Genomic DNA, 26432 nt, shown 5'->3' with positions numbered 1-26432 from the left:
TCAACCAAATTAGCAATTCTCAACTTTTTCTTTCCCTTTTTTTTTTTTTTAAGTCAACATTCTCCACCCCACCCCCCAGCTTCTGTTAAAGATAAAAATCTCGGGAGTGTGAGGGTAGTTCAGTGGTAGAATTCTCTCCTGCCATGTGGGAGACCCAGGTTCAATCACCAGCCCATGCACTTCCCAAAAAACCCAACAAAAACGAACAAACAAAAATTCAACAAATGGTGCTGCAAAAATGGGATACTCACATGGAAAAAGAATGAAATGTGACCCCACTACCAGCATACAAAAAAATCTCATATCGCTTCTCTTCCGGGGGGATATCATCTACCTATCCCCATAGCCAAGGAAATTCTGTGAACCATTACTTTCTGTAGTTTATATCGTGAAGACAATGGGTGACCCCACCACTCCATTTTCCAAAATTAAATAATAATGCTAAATATGCTTTTTTGCATATAGCACAGGACTCACTGATAATCGGCCACTTTCAACACTGCTGCTGGGGACTTGCTGATGCCTGAGGTCCCTCTCCAGCTTTCATTTAAGCCCTGAGTATGGTTTTGAGGGTTGAGGACTGGACACAAACCAACTGGAAAGAGGGTTGCCAGATAAAACAGAGGATGTCAGTATTTTTATTTACTAAATCTAGCAAGCCCTAGCCTGGGTTCGAATTCAGACCTACATCAAAGGCAAGTTTTCTTTCATCTCCCTCTTCCTTTTCCTTGTTCCCTCTCTATCTCTCCCTCCCTCCTTCTTTCCTCTTTTCCTTCCCTCTTTCTCTCTCCCTTCCTCTCTCTCTTTCTTCCTTTTGATTGTATCAAGTATAGTAATATATTTTTTTAATTGACAAAACGTAACAACATACAAACACAAACGTAATTAACATACGAACATTCCATTCTTGGTATATAATCAGTGACTCACAATATCATCACACAGTTGTATATTCATCACCGTGATCATTTCTTAGAACATTTGCATCACTCCAGAAAAAGAAATACAAAGAAAAAAGAAAAAAACTCATACATACCATACCCCTTACCCCTCCCTCTCATTGACCGCTAGTATTTCCATATACCCAATATATTTTAATTTTTATTCTCCCTTTTTTTCCATGCCCCTTACCACTCCCTTTCGTTGAAGTATATTAATATAAACCTTAGTGTATGCTTGATGACTTTTTACACTTTCATACACTTGTGTAACCAACACCCAGATGAAAGAACACATTTCCAGAGCCCCAGAAAATTTCTTTGTGCCCCTCCCCAATCAGTACCTCCCCCAGACGTAATCACCCTTCTGACTTCTATCTCCATTGATTAGTTTTATTTGTTCCTGAATTTCATATAACTGGAATCAAATAGTATGTTTGCTTCACACACATCCTTCCCTCTCCATATGTTCTCTTTTGGTCTGGCTTCTTTCACTCAACATGGCAACTGTGACATTCATCTGTGTTGGATATAGCAGTATTTTTCTTTTTCATTGCTGTGCAATACTCCATTTTATTAATTGTCATGATACACTACTCTTTGTTTATCCTTTCTCTGGTTGATAGACGTTTGGATTGTTTCCAGCTTGAGGCTATGAATGTTCTTGTAGGTTTCCATTTTCCTTGGGTGAGGTTGCTAGGTTTTAGGTTTAGTGGATACTGTGAGCAAGTTTTGAATGCCAACTATGAAGTAGGGATAAAAACAAGAGCTACCTTGTTGGGCTGTTGCCAGATTAAATAAAATAATCTGAGTAAAGTATTTAGAGTGGGCACATCAAAATTCACAAAACATACATCATTGCTAGGATGGCAGAAGGGAAGATATCTGGCTAATATTTGTGAACTTGTAAGTCCTGTGGTGCACAAGGAGACGCACAAGGAATTTTCTTAAGATCATGTGATATAGAACGTTATGTGAGTATTGCAAAAAAAATTCAAACGAAATGGAAGTACGTACAGCAAAAATGGAAACCATCCCATCTTTTTTCTTTCTTAAAAAAATTTACTCTGCACTAAGTATTTTGTTAAGTATTTTCTTATATAATCCTTGCCTTCTTATTTGAAGATGCTGAAAAAAGGAATGGAGATTGACCCCGAAGTTGCATCATTCAGGGCTGGTTGGCTCCTTTATCTCTGGGCCTCAGTATCCCCATCTGTGCAGTGAGGTGCCTGATGATCCCTGGGCTCTAACAGTCAGGCTCCAGGTCCAGCCTTGGCAGAGGAGGGACCTGGATTTCTGCCTCTTGTGTCTCTGGGATACGGGAGCAAAGAGTCACACATCCTCATAGCCCAAACAGGCATCACCTCCAGTCCCCCTTTGGCCCTTGTCCACCCAGCGTCCCAGAGTCGCACGGGGCTAGCCGGCTGGCCCCAGGAGCCGTGTCCTGTGCTTCTGGCCCTTTCTCAGCGGCTGCCAGGCTGCCCACCCCCATTCTGAAGACCAGACCCACGGTGGCCCAGGGAATGTCCCTTCCCTTCCCCCAGAGGAGCAGCGGGAAGAGGGAAGAAAGAGGATACGCTCCAGCTGGCCAGGGAGACAGACCTCCTTGTACCCACCACCCCTCCAAGAACTCCCGCCCTCCCTCTCTCCCTCGAGGCCTGTCCACAAGGGCCCGGGATCAGCCAGAAAAGTCAAGCAACTTTTCAGAGCCCAGGAGCCGCAGGACGTGAGGTCTCCAGGCCTGGCCGGCGGCCACCCCCTGAGGGCTGGGCAGTGCCGAGACCCGCCTCTCCGCTCGGTGCCCCAACCATAGCTCCAGACTTTGACCCTGCGTCCCAGTCCTGGCTGGCGGGCAGAGGGCTGAGGACAGAATGCCCCAGAACTAGGAGCCTCCCCTCGGAAAAGAAGACTCTGCACCACGCCGGCTGCCTCTTTTCTCCGGAAGTTCACCACTTCAGGTGAGTGGCGGATGCACCTTTGAGATGGGGGATGAGAGGTAGCTGGACTCAACATCCTCCCCATGTCACATCAGAGCCTGGAGCAGGCGACAGAGGAAAGGACAGATCTAGGCTTAGGGAAAACATCTAGCAGAGACTCTGGCCTTGGAGTCAGGCTGGAACTGCACATAAGCACTTCTCTAAGCCTCAGCCTTGTCTAAAACATAGACTCACCTCTCACAGGTTTCATTTGGGTATTAAAAGAGATGATGAATGCAAAGTGCACAGAACCGGTCACGGAGCAAATACTCAGTAAATGGTACTTATTATTATTTGGGTGTGGGGCCTGATAACCAGGTTCAGTTATCAAGCTTTTGTAGAATCTGTCCCTTTTTAAAGATCAGCTCTGAAAATAACTTCATAAGAAGTAGCCGTATGGTACAATCTGGAAGAGCTGATTATGTTGATCCAAATAGCTCACCCGTGACTTATTGATTTGGGGGAACAAGCATTTCATGTTCTTTGCTATGCACATGTGGCAGGCAAAGGCATAAGTCCCCCAAGTTCCTTTCTAAAGGACAGGAGAAGTTACAAGCAAGCAAACACGAGGTTGAATGGCAACGGGAAGTGTCAAAGTGCCAACTTAGTGCCGGCACTTACTGCCTAAATATTTTTATGGGGCAGCACAGAAAGCTCAGACAGAAGCAGTTCAAATCTGAGCTCAAGCCTCACCGCTGTGTGACCTTGGAAGAATGACATCTCCTCTCTGAACCTCAGTCCTGCTTCTGTAGGATAATGGTCCTTACCACGTAGGCCAGTGGAAAGGATTAAGTAAAATGATGTCTGTGCTACCTCTATGTGGTCTGATAAGTGGCAGGGGGCCACATCTGTTATTATCCTTCCTGCTGTATGTTTACACAGACGTTATAATTATACACACACACACACACACAGACACACACAGAAATATAATAGACCCAGATTGTTTGCATCTTCCTGGATGCACGCTCCAAGTGTGCTTGATTGGGGGTATTGGCATAAGATAGAGAACTGCAGCACAAATAAAAACATCAGCAACAACCAGAAGATGCTGACTTCACCGAGCTGTATGCAAGGATTCCAAAGGTTCATTGTCCACAGGCATGAATGATTTTACCTGGGGCGGGGCTGTCATCCTACAATCTGCTCCTGCCTCTAATGAGAACCTCATGCATTTATATTGCACTTCACCACACGCGCACATGTGCACTAATTAATATCAAATTTGATTCATATAGTGCTTTTTTTCCCCCAGGATATACACATTTTTCCTTTTAGATTCTGTACCCACCACCAATGCAACAAAAATTGCCAGGCAGGGCACTGAAACATCGGCTATTTCTGATCACTGGCGTTATGCCTTCAGATTTCTCAAATGGTGTGCCTTACTCTCGGTGGAGCGACACAGCCTGGTGTTTAAGCACAGGGACTTGCTGGTAAGGCCAGCCTGGGCTTGATTCCCAGCTCTGTCACTTCCTTGTCGGACACCTTGGGCAATGACCTTGACTTGTCTGAGCCTCGGTTGACTCATCTGTAAAATGAGTGTAATAATAACACCAAGGGTTTCTAGGAAGACTAAACTGCATAATGCACGTAATGTTCTCAGCCCAATGACCTACACATACTTGCAGTTGGAAAAAAAATAAGCAGCTGTTACTGTTATTTCCATGTTGCCAGTTCTTTCCCGACTCGACCCTATGATCAGCCTCCATATTCCTGACTTTTTCAGAGAATTTTTCATCTCAAGACCCCACAACGTATCACAGCTGCTTGATGGGCTGAGTTGCTCCCCTTCTCTGGGCCTCAGTTTCCCCTTCTGTATAATTGCATCTAGCTCATTTAAAGTATCCCGCACTGGAGAAGTTGAGTCCCGTGGAGTACTTGTCACTTCATCCCGGCCAGGGGTTGTTGGAGGTTGCCACTGTGCTGTGAATCCTTCCACATACCCTTCAGATGGCATGTGCCACCCCACCTTAACCGCGGGCTTGGGCACAGGTCTCAACCAGCCTTGTGTTTTGAAGATGTGCCACGTAACAGCCCTGCTTTGGTTCGGAGCCGCCTTCTCTCTGTCCCAAAGTCTCTTAAAGAGTATTTCAAAGCACTCTCTTTCTTGCATCTCACGCATTTCTATTATATAAGCAGCTATTTTTTTCCCTTTCAATCTCTTGCTGGTATTCTCGGCAGTGTGAGACTGTAGAAAGAGCACGGACCCCTGAAAAGGCAGAGCTGGGTTCGCATGCCATCCTTTCTCCCAACTCTTGTTTTGACGTCAGATAACTGACCTTGCTTGCTCACGCCAAGGCCCATCATCTCTAAAGCGGGAACAGTAGCCATCACTGCTGTCATCCAGGAGTCCTCAAGCACTTTACCTGCGTTTTCTCTTTTGATCCTCATAAGGACTCCATTCATTCATTCATTCATTCATCGAGCCCCTGCTGTGTGCCAGGCACTATTCTAGGCCCTGGGGAAAGAGCAGTGATCAAAATAAAAGTCTCTGCGCCCTAGGAGCTAATATTTTGGTGGGAAGACTGTGAAGCAGGGAACTTCATTAGCCCCAAAGAGCTCACAGAAGAGGAAACTAAGCTTCGTAAGGATGACCAATCCATCCCAGTTTGCCCAGGATCTTCCTGGTTTTAGAACTGAAGATCTGCATCCTGGGAACACCCTCAGTCCCAGGCAAACTTGAGTGGTAGGTCACCCTAGCTGAAACGAGTTCATGCAGCTGGTGTGTCCAGAGTCAGGCTGGGAGCTTGGGCATGTTCAACTCTCAGCCTGGGCTGACACTACCCCTCCATATGCCATGCTGCCTCCTGGATGCATTACAGAGGATTTGGAAAATGCAGGAAAGCCCTTCTACTCCTCTGCCTTTGTATCATTATAGCAAAAAGTGGTCAGCTTTCCACGTATATCTCCATCCCCGAAGAGACAGCTTGATGTGGTGGCAGGATCAGAAGGCCCAGAGAGGGGCTGTGACTTAACCAAGGTCGAACAGCAAGCCGAAAGAAAAGGCAGGCGTGACTCTCCCTTCCTCTTCTTTCCTTCTGGTGACATCCTATGTTTCTCCCACTGCTATTTTCAAGGTGCTGGGGGTGGAACGGGGACTATTGTTTATTGAGGGCATGCTGTGTGCCAGGCACCATGCCAGGATCTCTCTCCAAGATTGCCATTTAATCCTCGTGACAACTTTGTGAGATTGGACTTAGCCCTATTTTACAGAGGAGGAGATTGAGTCCTCCGAGGCAAAGCCTGGGAGGGAAGGAGAGGGGGCTGCAAGTGGTCCCTGGGGAGGTCTGCCAAGCCCAGGCCTGCGGCTGGAAGGAGAATCACACAGAGGAAACTACGCCTTCCGTTTGTCGGTTCCGTCCTCGACTTGGCTGCCAAAACCCCAATGGTATCCAGTTCTTGTGAGCTGGAGCCTTGTGCCCCCTTCACAAAACTAGGCCATACTGAGAATGCCCTGCCGTTCAGGGCCACAGGCCCGAGTTGCCAGGAGCCGAGGTCCCGTGGGAGGAGAGTTGTGAGTCAAGAGGAGGGAAAGTTGAATTTGGCCCTTCCAGGCACAAAAAGTCCTGTTGTTTGGCCTCAGCAGGAGCCGCAGAACATTTCCCTGCTGGGCTGGCCCAAGTGGCTTCAAGGTCAAAAGCTGCTAGGCGTTCTCAACTTCAAGGGCTGGCCAGCCCGGGCACCCCAAGGCCAGCTGTGATGGGGTATGCTGGAAGATCTGGTTTCTGAGGCCGGACACTGTGTCCACCCCAGCATGGCACATAGTAAGTGTGCAATGAATGGGTGTCGAATTTATGTGCGTTGAAATGAAACCCCAGCAAGACGACTTACTGGCTGTGTGTCCTGGGGCAAGTTGCTTCACCTCTCCGAGCCTTAGCTTCCTCATATGTTAAATGGGAGCAAGAGCGCAACACCCTACCTCATGGAAATGTAGGGAGACCTAGATGAAATGATGCGTGTGGAACACCTGGCACAAGGGCTGGCTCACAGTAGGTGAGCTGTGACTGTGAGTAAGCCACTCATTTACTTATTTTTGTATGCTTTTCCATGTGAGTATTCCATTATTGCAGCACCGTTTATTGAATTATTTGGGTTTTTTTTCTTTCTTTCTTTTTTTGCTTCTTTGTTTTGGGAAATGCACGGGCCGAGAATCGAACCTGGGTCTCCCGCATGACAGGCGAGAATTCTACCACTGAACTACCCTTGCATCCTCTGCAAGTCACTTATTTTGCACCAGGCATTGGGTTAAGGTTTTTAAATTTGCCCTCTTGCTAAATTTTCCATGAACCTTCCGAGATATGAGTTATTTTTCCCATTTTACCAAAGTTGAGGCTCATGAAGCGTCTTGACCAAGGTCACTGGCCAGTAAGTGGTAGCACTGAGACCTGAGACTTGAAGTCATTGCTCTATCCACCAGACTACCCGGCCTGCAGCTGGCCAGGTGTACTGCTAGCCCCTTTTATATTCTTCCTGGGGAGGGGGAGTCCAGGGAGGCTAGCAGAGAAAGCTGCATTACTTACCAGCTGTGTGGCCTTGGGCAAGTGGCTTTCCTTCTCTGTGCCTCAGTCTTTCCATCTGTGAAGTGGGGCCACTGACGATCCCTACCTCCTGGGTTTTTATAAGCATCAAATATTAGAAAGGCTTAGCAGTGTTTGGCACTTTCTAGGCACTCAGGTGATGATGATGGCGACGAAGCAATGACGGTGGCCTTGACTCCTCTTCCCTGCAGGCCAGTAAGATGCGTGTGGTAGTGATCGGCGCAGGGGTCATTGGGCTGTCCACTGCCCTCTGCATCCACGAGCGCTTCCATGCCGTCCTGCAGCCACTGGACGTGACAGTCTACGCAGACCGCTTCACCCCTCTCACCACCACCGATGTTGCTGCCGGCCTCTGGCAGCCCTACATCTCCGACCACAGCAGCCCACAGGAGGCGTGAGTGAGGTCCAGAGGGTAGCCTGGGGGCCCAAGGTGTTGAGTCTGCAGAGGGGGTGCTCTCCTCAGGGTTCCTGTCACCAAGAACAAGTCTCTTGCAGAAGGTCTGACCTGGCATGACAAAACTAAAGAACCTGTAAATATTAAGCCCCTACTATGTGGCAGGTACTAGCTTTGTCTCCACTCTTCCTCAAAACTGGGTGACCATCAGCCCCACATGCATCCATGAATCTGCATCTGGAAAACTTCTAAGTGGGTGGATCAATATTCAGATTGATCAAAGAAGTTACAAAGATTGTTAGGATCGTTGTGATACAGTCAGAGGCTTCCATAAATAAACACGCACACAAATAACATTTTAAACAGAAGTTTCCTTCTCCCTCCTATTCCATATCCAGTGTGTCTGCTCAGGAGCCCAGGCCCCTTCCATCTCACAGCTCTACCACCTCCCTACGTGGCTTCCAAGGTTACCATTCTTATGGTCAGTAGATGCAAAAGGAATATGCAGGATCAAGCAGGGGAAGAAGCCTTTAAGGGCCTCTGTGGAGCACAATCCCGTAACTGCAAGGAAATCTAGGAAACATAGCTGAGCTGTGTGGAGAGGAAAGGGGGTTGGGAACAGCAAGTGCGGTGATGCCTGCATTGAACCCTGTGGCTCACAGTCCCCAAAGCCAGGTCAAAGCCTTCATTTAAACTCATGAGCGCCTCATTAAACTCAAGACTTCAGGCCAGAGGTGGGCTCCAAATCATTGTGATGGAACCCCTTTAGTTCTTCCTCTTTTCTGTCTCATTCATGGAGAAATACTGGGAGGCTTGTAGGAACACGGGGTCTCGTGGGAGTGGACATGGCAGATCTCTGGGCTTTGGACAGGTCCTCACCAGAGACAAGTAGAAGCTTCGTGATCACAGCCCCATGCAACCCGCCCCACTGAGCTTTCCTGCCCAGCCGGGGGTATTAGGTGACAGAGACTCTGGATGTCCCCTTCCAGGGAGTGGAATCAGCAGACCTTTGACTATCTTCTGAGCCACGTCCATTCTCCCCATGCTGAGAAAATGGGCCTGGCCTTAATTTCAGGCTACAACCTCTTCCATGGAGCAGTTCCGGTGAGTGACGGATCCTTGCGGGTACAGAGCCTTGTTCTTGGACAAGGGCTGGGCCCAGAGTCTGGAAGGTGCTTTCAGCCTCAGAGACAAAACAGATTCCTGGGTTTGAAATAGGCTCACTTTTTTTTTTTTTTAATTTTTAAATTTTATTTTTTTAAATACCAAAAAAACCCCAAACAAACGCAAATGTTCCTATTTTGATCATTCCGTTCTACATATATAATCAGTAATTCACAATATCATCACATAGTTGTATATTCATCATCATGATCATTTCTCAGAACATTTGCATCTATTCAGAAAAAGAAATAAAATGAAAACAGAAAAATATTCATGCATACCATACCCCTAACCCCTCCCTTTCATTGATCACTAGCATTTCAAACTAAATTTAACATTTATTCCCCCTATTATTTATTTTTATTCCATATGTTCTACTCGTCTGTTGACAAGGTAGATAAAAGGAGCATCAGACACAAGGTTTTCACAATCACAGAGTCACATTTTGAAAGCTATATCATTGTTCAATCATCCTCGAGAAACATGGCTACTGGAACACAGCTCTACATTTTCAGGCAGTTCCCTCCAGCCTCTCCATTACATCTTGAACAACAAGGTGATATCTACTTAATGCATAAGAATAGCCTCCAGGATAACCTGTCGACTCTGGAATCTCTCAACCATTGACACTTATGAAATAGGCTCACTTTTAATTCTATTTTTGTTTTAAAGAAGTTAATAATAGAGGGATATATGGGAAAAATATAACTATTGCAAACTGCGGACTGTGGTTATCAGTAATATCTTAATAGTCACAAATGTACCACACCAACACTGAGGGTCAATAATAGGAGAGGATAAGGGGTATGGGATGTTTTGGGTTTTCTTTTTTTATTTTTATTTCTTTTCTGGAAAATGAAAATGCTCTAAAATTGACCATGGCAATGAATACACAGCTATGTGATAATACTGTGAGCCATTGACTGTATACTTTGGATGGATTATATGCTTTGTGAATACATCTCAATAAAATTACATTTAAAAAATAGACAAAAATTTGTTTTTTTTTGTTTCAAGTTTTATCATTAAATTGGCTGAGACCAAAGCATCTTTCGATGAATGCAGGAAACTAGTTTTTGATTGATATACAGTGGTGGGCACTTGATGCTTAAGCCAAAAGGTTTTGTGTGCCCTTGGAGGTCACAGGGCTTTTTAACAAGATGGAAGAAAATATGAATCATAGCAAGAAAACTTCTAAAGCACTTATTTTGTGCCAGGCCCTGTCCTGGTGATCCATTTAGTTCTTGCAATAACCAAGAACTTCTATCATTATCTTCATTTTACAGATGAGAAAACTGAGGCTCAGGGGAATTGAGATTGTCCAAGGTCACACAGCTATGAAGTAGCAGAGCTGGGATGTGAACCTGGGCCATCCGTGACCACATGGTGCCCAATGTGTTAAGAAAAATGGCCTGGCCTTGGGAGTATGATCAGATTTCCCAGTGAGGGTGGGCCAGCTCATTGCTAAGTCTCCATGGTTTATTCCATATTTAGTAGGTGTAAGACCTTGTGCTAAAAGGCTTTTACCAGCATCAAGAGATGACTACTAACTCTATAATACAGCAAGAAAACCGAGTCTCAGAGCATTCAGTTATTTTTTCATGGTGGTAAATGATGAAACTGGGGTCTCCATGCTGTTTTTCTGACCCTTTCTTCCCCCAATTTCTCACCTTCACTTATCACTCACCCTCACTCTTAGTCTTATCCTTAATATAGTACAGTGGTTAAGAACATGGACTCTGGAGCCCAACTGGGTGGGTTCTAATCTCAGCTCCACCATTTACTGGCTGTGTGACCTTAGGCAAGTTACTTAACCTCTTTAAGCCTCAGTTTGCCTATGTGTAAAATGGGGATAAGAATAGTATCTACTTGAATGAGTTTATGAAGATGGAATGGATTGATAGATGTGAAATGCTTGGAGTAGTATCTAATACATAGTAAGCATTATGTAAGTTTTTGTTTTTATGGTTGATTTTCACCCATCCCTGTGCCCCATCTTCCTTTCTCTGCAGGACCCTTCTTGGAAGGACACAGTTCTGGGATTCCGGAAGTTGACCCCCAGAGAGCTAGACATATTCCCTGATTACAGGTAAGGATATTGTCATTGGCAAAGGGGCTGAGATACCACAATTCAGACTTATCTGTCCAAATGGCAGCAGGGAATGGAGGCACCAAATTTCCCATCCCTTTCCTGGCCTAGAGCCCTTAGCCCCCTGGTCTTCTTTAGAGAGGCCACCCACCCATTCAAACTGGGAATAAGTGGGGGTGGGAGGGGATATGGAACCATAGAATCTCAGAATCTGAAGGGACCCAAAAGTCATCAAATGATAATTATAATAGCTGCCATTTATTCAATCTCTTGTATGTGCAAGCACTGTTTCTCATTCCCCAAACCTTAGGCCATACATACGACGATCCTATTTATAGATAAGAAACTGAGCTTCAGAGAGGTTAAATGACTTCCCAAGTTCCTATAACCAAATGGCCAAGTTAAGATTCCAACCAAGTCTGTGTGACTCCAAAACTGTCTCTTCTTTTCCCTGCAGCCTGATGTCTCTTTGGTCCTCTCCTCACCCACCCCATGCCTGAATCCCCTTTACAAATATACATCCAGTCTCTACTTGCACTTCCCAAGGTTAGGAATGGCTTTGTTTCATAGAAAATATTTCCTTGCATTCAGCTGAAAACTTCCCCATAGGATTTCCCACAGCGGTCCTAGCTCTAATCTTTGGGAGTCCAAAGGGCAAGACTGGTCCCAATCCATTTGACAGCCTTCAAATTTAGCTCTGATTCTGATAGTTTATTCCTACCTTTTGCCTGCGGTGACTTTAGCTATGGCTGGTTCAACACAAGCCTGATCCTGGAAGGGAAAAGCTATCTGCAGTGGCTGACTGAAAGGTGAGTTTTTAAGCTTCAGCTTGAGGAAGGCATCTCCTGGGGGCCAAGGTTGTAGGAGATCAGTCATGAGATCCCTCTCTGTATTGACCAACCCCCAAAATTGACTAAAATTCTTAAGCTGGTGGGATCTATCCTCGGCCTGAACGCCACGATGCAGTAAGACCATGTCTCCTACACCTGGCTGGACATAAGAATCACCTGGCTAGACTTTTTTTTTTTTTTTTTTTTTTTACAGCAAATGATAAAACATTTATTCAATAACATCTACTAAGTCTCATTAAGAGCAGTAAGAGTCTGGGGTATTTGAACCAAGACCCATTCCCTCCCACTGCTCTCCCAGCTCAATGAGACAGAAACTCTACTCCAAACTCTTGCAGTGAACAACACAGGGTTCATGTTGGAGGGCTCTCTTCCGCGAAGGGGCAAATATGTCAGCATTTCTTTTATGCTACCCCCAGTTATAGTTGCATTCCAGGAGAGTACAGCTGAATGGCAGGGGGGTTCTTCCTTTCCAGCCCCTACTCATGGAATGGAGGCTCTACCTTGCACATGATACTGATGAGAATATTGGGATTCTGATCACCCTTGTCCCAGCTCATAAAGCACAGAGGTTCCATGCTTCCCCTAGACAGAGAAACAACGTGAAGAGGTGATCTTACTGTTGCCAGATTCGTCTTCCTAGGTACTTGGCCACGCAACAAGAAAGAATTCAAGGGCACTGCACAGCATAGAGTAAGCAGGCAGAAAATTTACTGAGAACACATGTGAGAGAACATTTGGGCACTCTTGCAAAGACAGAGGTGAGAGAGACGAGAGACTACCTGGATAGATTTTAACATGTGATGGTTATTTAACAACCTCACTAAAATCCCTGAATGTTTGTGTTATAGTTATAAATGGATACGCTTCACTTTTCTAGATATAATTACATCATCTGCAAACACATAAGTTGTCTTTTATTTTTATTCCACATTTTTTTCTTGTCTAACTGCTTTGGCCAGTTTCTTCAGAACAATGCTAACGAATACAGGTGATAATGAATACCTATGCCTTGTTCCTAACTTTAATAGGAATCTTGTAGTGTTCCACATTAAGCGAATATTAACTTAAGAGATACATTCATATTTATATTCACATATGTCCATACTAAGGAAGATTCCATAAATTTCCTATATATCTCTTATGAATAAAGCTTTTTAACAATTTGAAATGGATAGTGGCCTTTATCAAATGAACTGGGAAAGTTTTTAAAAACATAAATTTCAGGACCCCACATAAGCCCACTGAATCATATCTTCTGGGGTGTCTCAGGAATTTCTCCTTCAGGAAGCTCCAGGAGTGACTGTAATTACCCACCAGCTTTGGGGGAAACTGTTGTTCTAAGGCATAGTTATTTGGGATCTTGGGACACTTGTGACTTCTGTCTACCCTCTTCCAGGAAAGAGTGCTCCTGTTTTTCTTTTCCATCTTGAGGGTGAAATAGTCCTGGGGTTATGCTTCAGTGTTTACATGGTTTATTTCCTGCCCTTTTGATGTTTCTCCTTTTCCTCTGGTGGTAGAAAACCCACCTCCCTCCTCAAGCCCTGCTTCTGACAAAGGAGCATCCGAGCTTGGTCGGACCCTGCCCCTCCTCCCCCCTGCATCCCTTCCCTTGATATCACAAGGAAATGTGGTGGTGGCGGGAAGCCTTGGGAGCTAAGAGACCCGGGTTGGAGCCCCAGCTCTATCATCAACTCACTCTATGACCTTAAGCACCTCCCTTGAGACCCTCTCTCACCCCATCTGCCTAATGAGGGGCTTGGGCCATCTCAGGTCTCCCGGTACCACTCATGCTGCCCGCTGTTCTTGCGCTGATCTGACCACACAGCCTTTTTCTCAAGGAGCGCCCTGCAGGACTAGCGGCCGCAGAAGGTTCTTTGGGAATCCTTCCCCACCCCCCATGACATCCTCTTAGAGGGAGAAAGTTGGGGCAGAGAACTGGATACCAGGCTTTTTGACATGTCTGATCATCCCAGGTTAACGGAAAGGGGAGTGAAATTCTTCCAGCGGAAGGTGGAGTCTTTCGAGGAGGTGAGCTGCAGGGCTGAAAGGGGATAGATCCGAGAGGGAGGAGAAGGGAGGTCTCTGCTTCCTGAGGCTGGGTTTGGGTTCCCCTCCTTAGGCTCCCAGGGTCCCCCTTAGGCCTGTCCCAGGCTCGGGGCTTTCTCTCAATCCCGGGAACCCTCTGATGTTCGGAAGGAGGAGGCCTCTGCATTGACCTTGGTGGTGGGGGTGGAGGGACCTTGGGATCTAGTGGCCATTAGGGGATGGTGTGTATCTAAGCCTCAAACAGGTTTAGGATGAGACAGATGCTTGCCTCTTCCCAGTGTCAGCCGTATCCCCACTCGCACGTTCTGGACGGATTGTTGCTTCCTACTGACACCTGGGTTGATGCTTCTGCAGAGTCCAGGCCCTCAGCTGACTTGGCTCCCCAGAGTAGCAGCATCCCCCAGCAGGGATGGAAACAGCAGCAACCAGGGTCAGGCATTGCTGGGCACCAAGAGCTTTTCTGTATTGTTCCATTCAATCCCAGCACCCAGAATAATGCTCAGCACGTGAAAAACGCTCAGTCCTTGCAGCGACTGGTATCATGTAAAAAGTACCTGCTCCATTAGGCCCCGATGGGTACTTGATACTTGGTTGATTTAGACACAGTCCTTGTTTTCAAGGAGCTAAGAGTTCACTGTAGCAGACACTGACTCCTTTTATTTTTTTTTAAATTCTTACCATTTACTGAACACCCATCATTCATCAGGGTACGGTGCTCGATGCTTTATAATCATGCATTTCTAATTCTAAAAATCATTCTTAGGTAGGCAGTTAAAGCTGTTTTTCACAGCAGTAGAAAATGAAGCTTAGACAAATTCAATGATTCATCCCAGGGCATAAAACTGATACATGGCAGAACTGAAGCTTGAATCCGGGGTGTTTTTTTTTCCTGCACTACACAGCACTTACTGTTTAGACACTGATTCTTAAATAATAATACTGCGTTGTGATATGTGCGCCCCATCACTGACCTTCGAAGGGCGTCACGGGCTGCGCTGGGGAGTTTAGGCCCCCGACACGCTCCTTGCTGGAATCACCGCGTATTCCATGCTTGCACAGAGCTAGGGGCTCCACCGCTCCTTCTGCAAACGTCTTGGCAGAGTAGAAGGCAAGAGAAGGAAGATAATAACCAGAAGGAGGAAGAGAACGAGCTCTCCTTTCTGACCTCTTCTGGAAGGTCTCCCCTAACTAACGACACTGACCCTTCCACAATACCCCTTTCCCGGCACTTTTATATCCAGGGGGCTCATTGGATCTTCCCAACAGCCTGTGAACAGCTTTACCAGCCTCACTTGATAGCTGAGAGAGCTGAGATTCAGGGAGGAGAAGGGGCTTTTCTGAGGTCACAAGAGGGTAAATCGCAGAGCTGAGTTAGAGCGGAGATTTGGAGCCAGACCCCTATAATTTCTTGTTGAGACCCCTCCCCACTGTTCCACGGGAAGCAGAGAGCCACGGGGTGGGAGAATGGGGGTGGGGAGGGAAGGCACAAGGGAGGCCAGTTTCCTCACCTCCTGCCCCCCTACCTGCCCTGTTGGTTGCTGCCAGGTGGCAAGAGGCGGCGCAGATGTGATTATCAACTGCACAGGGGTGTGGGCTGGGGCGCTGCAGCCGGACCCCTTGCTGCAGCCAGGCCGGGGACAGATCATTAAGGTGAGTCCTAGTTGGGGGGCGGGGAGGAGTGTGTAAGCCTTTGTGGGCAGGAAGTTTGTTGCTGCATGCTTATTTCATCCCCAAAGATAGCAGACAGGGCAGGAATGTCTATCAGAAGACTCCCTCCTGTCCCCCCACCCAGACTTTGGAAGATTGACATGTTAAAGAAACAAGAAGGACCAACACAACGCCCCCAGTTTTCTCTTTGGGGGGTTGTTATGACCACTTTACCTTACAGATGAGGAAACTGAGGCACAGAGGAGTTAAGTAACTTGCACACATTCAGGCAGTAGTCAATAGTGGAGGTGGGATTAGAACCGAGGTCAGCTGGCCTGAGAGCTCGTGTGTCACCGTTGTTCCCCTCCGCCTCTCTCTACATATGTGTACATGCATGTGGGTCTGTGCCTACATGTGAGCACATGTATATACGTGTGCATATGTAAGGGTACATGTGTGCGTTCACGGGTGTGCATGTGTGTATGTGTTTGTGTGTGTAAGTGAGCACGTATGTTCCTGGTGTGGGTGTGTATAAGTGTTTACACCTGTGTGCTAGAGCTTTCCTAGACATGCAGGTGAGAATGTGTGATGCTTCAGGGAGCAGGGGTGTTTCTGAATTGAGAAGGCCCTTCCTTGCAAGGGGCAAGCAGCCAGCTACAGACATGGGGCAGGAAGGTCTTGGGAGGGCTAAGGAATCTGGAACATGCAGTCACGGAGCAGAGCCAGGACAGGGGGTGCCCAGGGGCCCAACTCCCCTAACATGACCTCTCTGTCCTGAATCAACAGGTTGATGCTCCTTGGATGAAGCACTTCGTTATCACCCATGACCCAGAGAGTGGCATCTACAAGTCCCCGTACATCATCCCTGGGTAAAATGCTGGCTGTCCTAGGGCAGAAAAGGGAGTACCCCCATGCCCTCTTGATGCCCCTGTTGCCCTCCCTGGGCCCCTTGCCCAGGCCCTTGGGTTTTTTTCTCTTTCAATATTTTGTGGGTGAGTTTCTGCATTAAATCCCTGGGGAGGCCGAACTCAGCCTTGACCAGGCTCTGCCTTTGAGAACATGTTATTGGATGGCAGCGGCGCTAACACTGGAGACAGCAGCGGTAGAGGTGATGGCAGTGACACTAGAGCTGGAGTGAATGGCCATCATGGGGTGGTGCTAGGAATGGTCACTGAGCCTGCCGACGGTGATGGTGACGTGGAGGTGATGATGTCAGTGAAGATGGTGGTGGTGATGGAATGCCAGTATGGTTGGTTACAGGAGTGCGGTAGTGGAGATGGTATCGCTATTGGTGGGGAAGACAATGCCGATGGGTGCCGTGACTGGGGTAAGGATGGTAGAGGGGCAATGCTGACGGTGGTGGAGACCCAGTGTGGCAGCTGACGTGGGGTCTGTGTCGATGATGGTGGTAGTTGGGAGTGGGACGGTAGTTGATGCTGATGGAGCTGACACGAGCAGTGACGGTGTTAATGGGATGGCAGAGATGCCAGTGGCAATGGCAATGTTCATGGCGCTGGTGGAAATGCTGATTGAGGTTGTTGGTGGTGACATGTGAAAGGCAGGAGGGAAGGTGGTCAAAGAGTTGATGTTGATGGACATGACAATCTTTTTTTTAAATTTTTTTATTATGATCATTCTGTTCTATATGTATAATCAGTGATTCATCATATCATCACATAGTTGCATATTCATCATCATGGTCATTTCTTATAACATTTGAATCTATTCAGAAAAAGAAATAAAAAGAAAACAGAAAAAAATTCATACATACCATACCCCTTACCCCTCCCTTTCATTGATCACTAGCATTTCGATCTAAATTTATTTTAACATTTGTTCCCCCTATTATTTATTGTTATTCCATTTGTTTTACTTGTCTGTTGATAAAGTAGATAAAAGGAGCATCAGACACAAGGTTTTCACAATCACACAGTCACATTGTGAAAGTTTTATCATTATTCAATCATCATCAAGAAACATGGCTACTGGAACACAGCTCTACATTTTCAGGCAGTTCCCTCCAGCCTCTCCATTACATCTTGACTAACAAGGTGACATCTACTTAATGCGTAAGAATAACCTCCAGGATAACCTCTCGACTCTGTTTGGAATCTCTCAGCCATTGACACTTTGTCTCATTTAGCTCTTCCCCCTTTTGGTTGAGAAGGTTTTCTCAATCCCTTGATGCTGGGTCCCAGCTCATTCTAGGATTTCTGTCCCACGTTGCCAGGAAGGGGACATGGCAATCTCGATGTGAATGTTCCTGGTGGTAGGGATGGCCATTGGTGTTGATGGAGGTGTCGATGGCAGTGGCGGTGGTGATGATGGTACTGGCAGGGATGACAATGCTGATGGCAGTGGTGATTTGGGAGTAGATGGTGGTGAGGGTGAGCATGGTGACTATCCTCATTCTTCTCAAAGGCTTTGTGTTCCTTCAGCCTCGATCCTCTTCGTGTTTCTCTAGAATCCACGGAGTGACTCTTGGAGGGATCTTCCAGCTGGGGAACTGGAGTGAGATAAACAATATCCAGGACCACAACACCATTTGGAAAGGCTGCTGCAGCCTGGAGCCCACACTGAAGGTAAGCTGGAGAGGCATCTCGTACCCTAGACCAAGGTGCTGGCAGCTTGGTCATGAGGACACTTGACGATGGGAAGATACCACCACTGGAACAAGTTCATTCCAGCCAGGGACTGTGGAATACACCAGAATTTGACATTGTACAGGGGAAACCCTACTGTGGGCTGATGAAACCTACCTGGCCATGACTAAGAGTTGCTCTGTCCTGAAGTGACATCCCAGAAACACCTTAGTCTGACTTCACAAGGAGCAGATGTATTTATGGTAGAAATCTCTGTTTTCACATTTGTCTTCTGGACTGATGATAATGGTGATAGTGATGAGGGTAGGGGTGGAAGTGGTGGTTGGTGTTGATGGCAATGGAAACATTGAGGATGGTGATGATGATGGTGATGGGGTGGTGACCTCTGTTCGTGTTATGGTGGTGGTTGATGAAGATAGATCGGTCATTGATAAGGATGGTGAAAATGGTAGTGGTGATAAACAAATAAACATGTGATGGTGATGTTGTTGGCCATGATGGTAATGAGACGCCTACAGCTAACTTCCTCCCTGAAAATGGCAGCAGCAAAAAAAAAAAAGAAGCAAAAAACCCAGAGATGAGTTGCTAACACTTTTCTTTCCAGGATGCAAAAATTATTGGTGAATGGAGTGGCTTTCGGCCAGTACGCCCCCAGATTCGGCTAGAAAGAGAACAACTCCACTTTGGACCTTTAAACATAGAGGTATGCTCTCCTGGCAAGGAAAGCAATGCCTGATCCCCCACCCCCCACTCCTTAGATGTCCTTGACATTAACATGGAACAGCTGTGCCTCCCTAGCAGGCAGGGGTAGTGATGGCCAATAGCCTCTCTTCTATATATGGGGACATTGAAAACAATGATGGAAAAGGACCCGCTCAAGGTCACAGAGAAGAAGTGCCTTGGTTTGCTAAAGCCTGTGGTTGAGTAGAAGGACAACAGGTACTTTCTGAGCATTTAATTTTTCCCAGAGAAGCTGCAGCAAACCCATGACATTTTTATTGACTCTCACTTTTGACATTCCCTTGTTGATTCTCCCCTGTAGCTCTCTGGGGTAGGGACTATTCTCCCCATGCTTCAGATGAGCACACTAGGGCTCCAAGAGGTAGTCACTTGTCCAAGTCAGAACTTTGCTGAGGGGCAGGGCTGGGATGTAATTTTAACCCTGTTCTTGCTGACTCCAAAGCCATTTCCTGGATACCTATTTTGTGGCTGCCCCATCATCTCTCTGGATTAGGAACTGGGCTTGATGAAACCATGGCAGTTATCCCAGGTTGAAGGGACTGACCTGCATGGGTGGTGGCTGGGTTCCCATTAGGAAAGGTCACTCTTCCTCCCTGAGTCCAGGTGTAAGTAGATATATGGGGGGTGTGTGTGTGTGTGTACAGAGGGGTCAGTAATGGGGAGTTACATATGGTGTTTAACTTCCTGCTGATGGGGGGTTTTGAAAAAGCCTTCAGAAATCTTGCCCTTGTCCTCAGGGAGAATTAACACATTAACCAGAGTATACCCATACAGTCCCCCTACCTCTCCTAAGGTGGGCAGAAGGGTCCACCTATTAGCACAGAAAGTTCATCTGCTTGGAGTAGACTGGGAACGAGGAAAGTGATTTGGGGAACTCCAAATAATGCAATGTGGGGGAAATCTCTGACCTCGGTTCTAGACATGATTCTACTTTTCCTAGGCTGGGTATTCTACCACGGTCTATCTCCTTAGCAAAAGAGAAAACTCAAGGTTACTGTCATCCAGCCCCCAAACAGTCCCCCCTTACTGCTGTTCCTGGGAGCCCCACCATCCCACCAGAGTACTGAGAGAAACTCAGGGTGGAATCTGGCTTTACCCAGGACTCTCAGGAAGCTTCTAAGTCTCCCAGAGCAGATAAGCTACTTTCTCCCCTTCCCCACCGTCCCCCAGTGACCTGGTTCCCTTCTGTCTTGCCTCTCACAGGTCATCCACAACTATGGCCATGGGGGCTACGGACTTACCATCCACTGGGGCTGTGCCCTGGAGGCAGCCAGGCTCTTTGGGAAAATCCTGGAGGAAAGGAAGTTGTCCAGAATGCCGCCGTCCCATCTCTGAAGACTTCAGTGAATGCAACCACCCCACAGAGATTCCTCACTCCTCTTGGCCAGCTAATCAATCAGGGTGCACCTCTATAAGCTGTCACTTAACCTCCAATCCACTCCCCAGCTCCTTTATGCAAGAAGTATGAGGTGAGAGGAAACCATGAGGTCAATTTATGGAGCAGAGTCTGGGGTCTCCTCTGATCCCCAAGGACCCTCCATTCTCTCTGGAATGGACCACACCCCAGCCAGGTCTGACATGAAGAACAAGTGGGGGCTCTAACTCCATGAGACCTCAGAAGGAAGGAGAGCTCAGAAAATCAAAGAGGCAAATTGCCCAGAGCCACAGAAAACAGAATAGTTGAGGCTGAGTAACTTGACAAGTTACATGAACATATTCAAGGTTCTGAAAAGTCCTGCAGCAAAGACACCTAGCTAACGTCATTTAACCCAGTGCTGCCTAAACCAGTCTGGCTATGAAAAGATTTTGCTAGGTGCACCAATGTTGCCACAGGAACACACTTTAGGAAATGCTGTAACAGACTATGTTAGAGGCAGTTCTATGTAGAACTGGAGTGTGGACGGGGCAGAAGAGGCATTGAACTGGTAACATATGAACTGGTGCCTCGTCCATGTCCAGGAGTCCAGCTGGCATCAACTGCTCACTAAGTGGCCCCAGTGGGCACTACAGAACCATTAAGGAGGGGCCTCTGGAGGGCTAATCCTACAAGGAGCCCTTTACAGAGAACTAAACTTACCAAACATACTCCTTGCCTATGAGGCACGAGTTAACATCTCTGATCTTCTGGTTCTAAGCTGGTCATTAGACTCCCACATGTTTTCAAAAGTCTTAAATAAGCTTAGAAGACACTTCCATATTCCCATCCCATCTGGATTTCTGCGGAAGGCCAGAACCTAAAGCGTTTCATGCATCTTGGGCAGAGGTACCCAATGGGCTGTGAAGAGGTCTCCCCTGCCCTGCTCCATGCCATGCCTTGCCCATGCCATTTCATCTGATGGCTTTTTCATGAAGCATTTGCTGGGATGCTGGCTGGCTCTAAGCTAAGTCTGACGAGAGAGCCAAGATCTTAAAGGATACTGTCCGGAGAACAATAGTAATAATTGTAATAATTATAATAGTAATTATTATTATTATAGTACTGAACATTTATTGCGTTCTTCCTGGGTGCCAGGCTCTGCGTGACACTCTTGCATGCATATCTCATTAACCCTCACAAAAGCCCCCAAGGTAGCTATTATCTCAATTTCACCGAGGCACAGAGAGACAGCCAGAGGGCAAGAGTTAGGAAGGGGTAGAACGGAGATCCAAGGACTAGAAATGATAGGATTCCAGTGCCCCACTGGCAACCGCTGCACAACACTGAGTCCCAAACTGGGTGGGAAATACTCAGCTTCGAAGGAATCAGTTGGGCCTCTTTCCCAACCTTCTCTGCAAGCACAGTGAAAAGGAACTTGCTCTCTCCTCCTCAAAGCCCCATTTGGGCCAAGAATAGGGAACTCTCACCAGACTCCCCGGAGTCGGGGTATTTCCTGGTCCTTGGCTTGCGACACAGTGTTACCTTGTGACCAAAATGATTTCTTTACCCTACCTGACATTCTCCAGGGAGAGTGACCCCTACTGGTCAAGGTTAATTGTTAGCAAGAACCCTTTCGGTCTCAGGACACAGTGAACTCATAAAATCATATGGGGCCGAGAGAAAGTCCACTTTCAGACCTACAGTGACCTCCTGTTCTTTTTGGAAATGGTAAGAATCTCTTTGAAATGTGGCTTCCTCTCAACTCTGCCCTAAAATTCAGAATTCAAAGGGCATAGGGGAATTTTGCAACACACGTGGCTCTGCAGAAGATTTTACGACTCCTTCCTCTGCTTTCCCTTACCTAACACTCATCCTTGCTTTAAGACAACCATATTTTTAATGATTTGTTGTCAGCTTGGCATTCAGAAAAGACTATTCTTTTCCGATTGAATTGTCTTGGCACCTTTGTTGAAAATCAAATGACCATCAATGTACAGGTTTATTTCTGGGCTCTCAATTCTATTCCATTGTTCTATATGTCTGTCTTTATACCAGTACTGCGCCGTCTTGATTACTTTAGGTTTTCATCAAGTTTTAAAATCAGGAAGTGTGAGTCCTCCAATGCTGTTCTTTTTCCAGATTTTTTCAGCTGTTCTAGGTCCTTTGCATTTCCATGTGAATTTCAGGATCAGCTTGCCAATTTCTGCAAAAAAAAAAAAAAAAGCCAGCTGGCATTTCGAAAGGAAATGTATTGAATCTGTAGATCAGTTTGAGGAGTTTTGACATGTTAACAGTGTTAAGGCTTCCCACCCATGAACATGGAATACCCTTCCATTTATTTAGGTCTTCCCTGATTTCTTTCTGCATTTTTTGTCTCGTACTTTTTGTTAAATTTATTCCAAAGTCTTCTATTCTTTCTGATGCGGTTGTGAATGGAATTGTTTTCTTAAATTAATGAATTTAGGAAGCACTCTGTTCTCTGGCATCATGGGAAGAGGGTTTTTTTGAAGCGATTCGCCAAATAATCTTCCACGATTATTTATAATGTTTATGGATGTTCACATGTCAAAGAATTAGAATACCATAAAGTAACACCTGTCACAAAAACCTGACTGAAACCATTAAGGAATCAGGGGCACTTTGGGATGCTTAGACCCATGCATCCTACAAGTCTCTATAGGCATCCCTTTGTGCTCACACAACACTTCATTGCACTGATCTGTTTATGCCTGCCCCCCCCGCCCCCACTACACTGTCAGTATGTGAAGATTTACTCTGTGCACGCTCAGTCTTGAATACCATGCCGGCACATGCATATGGCCTGCGTACTTACCATGTGACGTGACGTGGCCCATAATGGAGAGTTGTGATGAACAGATCTGAGAGTATATATTTATGTTGCTGTGGGTTCCAGACATCACACAAATTGCCCGGGCCATCTTACTGAAAGGGCAGACCTAAGACATCACACCAGTACCTCTTTGACTCCAGCACTCCCTGGCCCAACTTAACTGGACCTGGAGGAAACCAACACCAAACTGGGTCCATCAGCTTCTTCTCTTGAGAATTTTAGAAGCGGGACACCGAAAAGCTGAGAAACATGTTCGCACAGCTGAGTTCTAAGGCCATAGGGCCACGGTGAGCCAAAGCCATCTGTATGGCTGTGAGAGAGCCGCATCCATGAGGATGCAGAAGGAAGCCAGTCTGCAGAGAGGAACAGAAACAGGACCCCAGATCCCAAAGAGGGCACTGCCCTGGACCCTGAGGGCTCCCCAGTTTCCTATTCCATTGTGGGAAGCCAGATCTCTCTAATCTTTCGGAGGCTGCAAGCTGGAAGTCCATCAACCACACGTGGCTTGCAGATGAATTTTGTCGGGCTAATATATGACAAACAAATGACAAATGATTGTCAAATACAATTGAGAGGGTTCCCATAAAAATTTAGATTTCTGTCTTGAAAATCGGAAGGTCTGGCCGCATCAGACCCATATAGCAAGAAATTCAGCTGGAGCTGAGTAGTGGCCCCTTTGGGCAGGCCTGTCCTTCTGATTTTGCCACAGTCCTCACCCCTTCCTGCTGCTTTAAGTTACAGCTTCCTGGTTTCACTCATGTATATTGCTTGGCTGTCCCAAGCAGGAAATTAACTGCCGAACACAGTCTTGATATTAAGCCTCTACTTGAATTGAGTTGGCCTGAACAAAATTTCTCTTCCTTGCAACTAAAATGACTTTGAACAGAACTCTGGGACCAATACGTCCACGGCAAGGATCTTTTCAACCACTGCCTATCCAACAGCCATCACCCTCCTTCTGTGCTAACAGAACCCCAATTTTGTATATCAGGTATCTCTTAGGAGTCAGTCCTCAAGAATGACTTATAATTGATCTAAGCTAGTCTTGCTAATTCCTTCTGCCAGTGATTGGTCTGGGGTGGGGCTGACCTGTGATACAGGTCTGAGTCAATGGTGAATCTGCCGGAGGACTTCCCCTCCCAACCCCAAATAATAGAAGGAAAGAAAATGTTTTGTGATGACTCCTTCCCCATTCTACCTTCTTAGAAAATAAATCTGATGCCTGGCACTTTGGCAGCCATCTTGAGGCCAGGAGGTTTCATGCATAGGGTTGAATGGCCAACATGCAGAGGATGGCAGAGGAGAAAGACAAAAAGAAGCTGGGTCCATGATGACGTCACTGGGCTGCTGAACCATCCATGGAATTGCCTGACTCCAGGCTTCTGGTTAAATTAACAACCAATATTTTAATGGTTTAAGCCACTATTGACTGGGTTTACTGCTACTTGCTGCTGTAGGTATTCCGGTCCTTTGATGTTTAATAGTAGACACCAAGGGGGACCTGTGCTCTCCTCATTCAAGGCTTTCTGTTGATTACCATTATTAAAAGATAATTAATTCCACATTTATTTCAGAGTTGATCCCTAAGAGACTCTTTCACTTCATTGTCAAAACCATCAGGGTCATTTCTGTGATCCTGAGAATACTTGAAGTAAGGGAAAGAAAGAAACTATATAACCTTGGTTACATTCACATCTCTTGCTGTTTTCAGAAATCTTTCCCAACACCGAGAGAAACAGATGACATTTCCATTAATGGAATTGGAGCTTTTGGATAGTTCAAAATTAGATACAAAGCATCTTCAGCTCAAGGCTCTGTGAATTTCAGAGGCTTGGGCAACTTCTTTTGGCAGCTCTGGTATCCTCATTCAATAATATTGATTTTTTGAAAAGGGCAGCCTATTTAGAAGGCAAAGAAAATTTCTTAACTTTCATATCCTCAGGTCTCAACTGCAAGCTCCTCTATCCCATCCACTGGAAAATATTCCCGTCCATCTAGCATCTCCACCTCCCATGTCAGCTCCCCACCCCAGCTTCTTTGGGTTATTTGAGGGTGAAGGTCAGGGAGCTGACAAGCTCATCCGGGAGAGGCTGGCAAGCCAGAAAGGAAAAAAAGACAAGCAAAGGCTCTGTGTTACCCAGGAGAGCTCAGCAGCCCAGAAATAATTAGAGCTTCAGTCTACTCGTGGTTCAAAGAAATGTGGGTGTCAGAGAGAAGTGGCTGTGCTCAACTGCCTCCTTGCTGGTTGCATGGGCTGAGGGTGCTGCACCCATGGTGCTATTTGTTGCAAGGACACAGGGTTGTCTGCAGTCAACCTAGGACTTGATCCTGGAGAAGGGACTTCATATTGACTTGCAGACCATGAGAGTCGGCAACCAACAGTGCAACTTGCCCCTTTTATTAGAAAGACTATCCTATTAAAGCAATGTGAAGGAGACTGAGATGACCTTGTATAGACAGATTTACCAAGACCATTAAGCTGAACCATCATTAAAACATTAGGACAAACCAACAGACGTAGACCTTTGCAATGTCCATCACCGACATGTTTTAATAAGAGATGAACGTACACATTTGGCTTCCTTGCAATGTTTACTTCAAGCAGATTATCTCCAAGCAGAGGATTCATTTTCTCTGGTCTTTGATAGGAACTGGCAGCTTTCTCCCTCCTTCTCTAGGTCCCCTGCCTTCATGATGGAGAAAAGGGTCGTGTAGCCCAAACCCCAGAGTGGATGCAGCCTGCCCTGACGGCTCTACCTATTTGTCTCAAAGTCAAACCAAAATCCAACTGACCTCCCTTCTCTTCCTTTGAAAATGTACAAATTCCAACCCACTGGGCCCTCCTCCTCCTTCCCGTCCCTGCTGTGGGTTCCATCGCTGGAACCCCAGGAGCTGCCTCTAGGTAAAGACCGAGGCTGCCCTTGACAGAAGGAGCAGTATAGAAACTAGAGAGGACAGACCAGCTTTGCATCAGGGATTCCTGGTCCCCTGCCCCCAGTGGGAGCATGAAGTTGGTGCTGCATCCTTTCCATTTCTCTGCCCATTCGGCCAACCACGCACACTCCTAACTCCAAAGCGCTGGTGCTTCACAGAGAGAGAGAAAGAGAGAGAGGAAACCTGAGTAAATTGTTTTCTTCTTCCCAGAGTGGCCACTCAGCCAGTCCGAGGAGGTGGCCAGAAAAGAAGGCCTGCCCGGTCTTTGCTGCTTCAGAAGGGGAGGCCCCTGCTTTGGCT

At 46.5% G+C, this 26432-nt stretch overlaps 1 protein-coding gene across 1 annotated transcript; it reads left to right on the top strand.

Annotated features, from left to right (window-relative positions):
• The first annotated feature begins 2785 nt into the window (after window positions 1–2785).
• DAO (D-amino acid oxidase) lies at window positions 2786–24771 on the top strand. The gene is made up of 11 exons (XM_077160109.1): window positions 2786–2896; window positions 7647–7849; window positions 8839–8953; window positions 11026–11102; window positions 11846–11911; window positions 13927–13981; window positions 15545–15649; window positions 16433–16515; window positions 18111–18228; window positions 18854–18952; window positions 20194–24771. The coding sequence occupies exons 2-11, from the start codon at window positions 7656–7658 to the stop codon at window positions 20323–20325; spliced, it is 1044 nt and encodes a 347-aa protein (XP_077016224.1). The 5' UTR covers window positions 2786–2896; window positions 7647–7655; the 3' UTR covers window positions 20326–24771.
• Window positions 24772–26432: the final 1661 nt, after the last annotated feature.

Source organism: Tamandua tetradactyla, chromosome 5 (genome assembly GCF_023851605.1).
Source record: "Tamandua tetradactyla isolate mTamTet1 chromosome 5, mTamTet1.pri, whole genome shotgun sequence".
NCBI lineage: Eukaryota > Metazoa > Chordata > Mammalia > Pilosa > Myrmecophagidae > Tamandua > Tamandua tetradactyla.
This window is presented reverse-complemented; position numbering and strand designations above follow the sequence as displayed.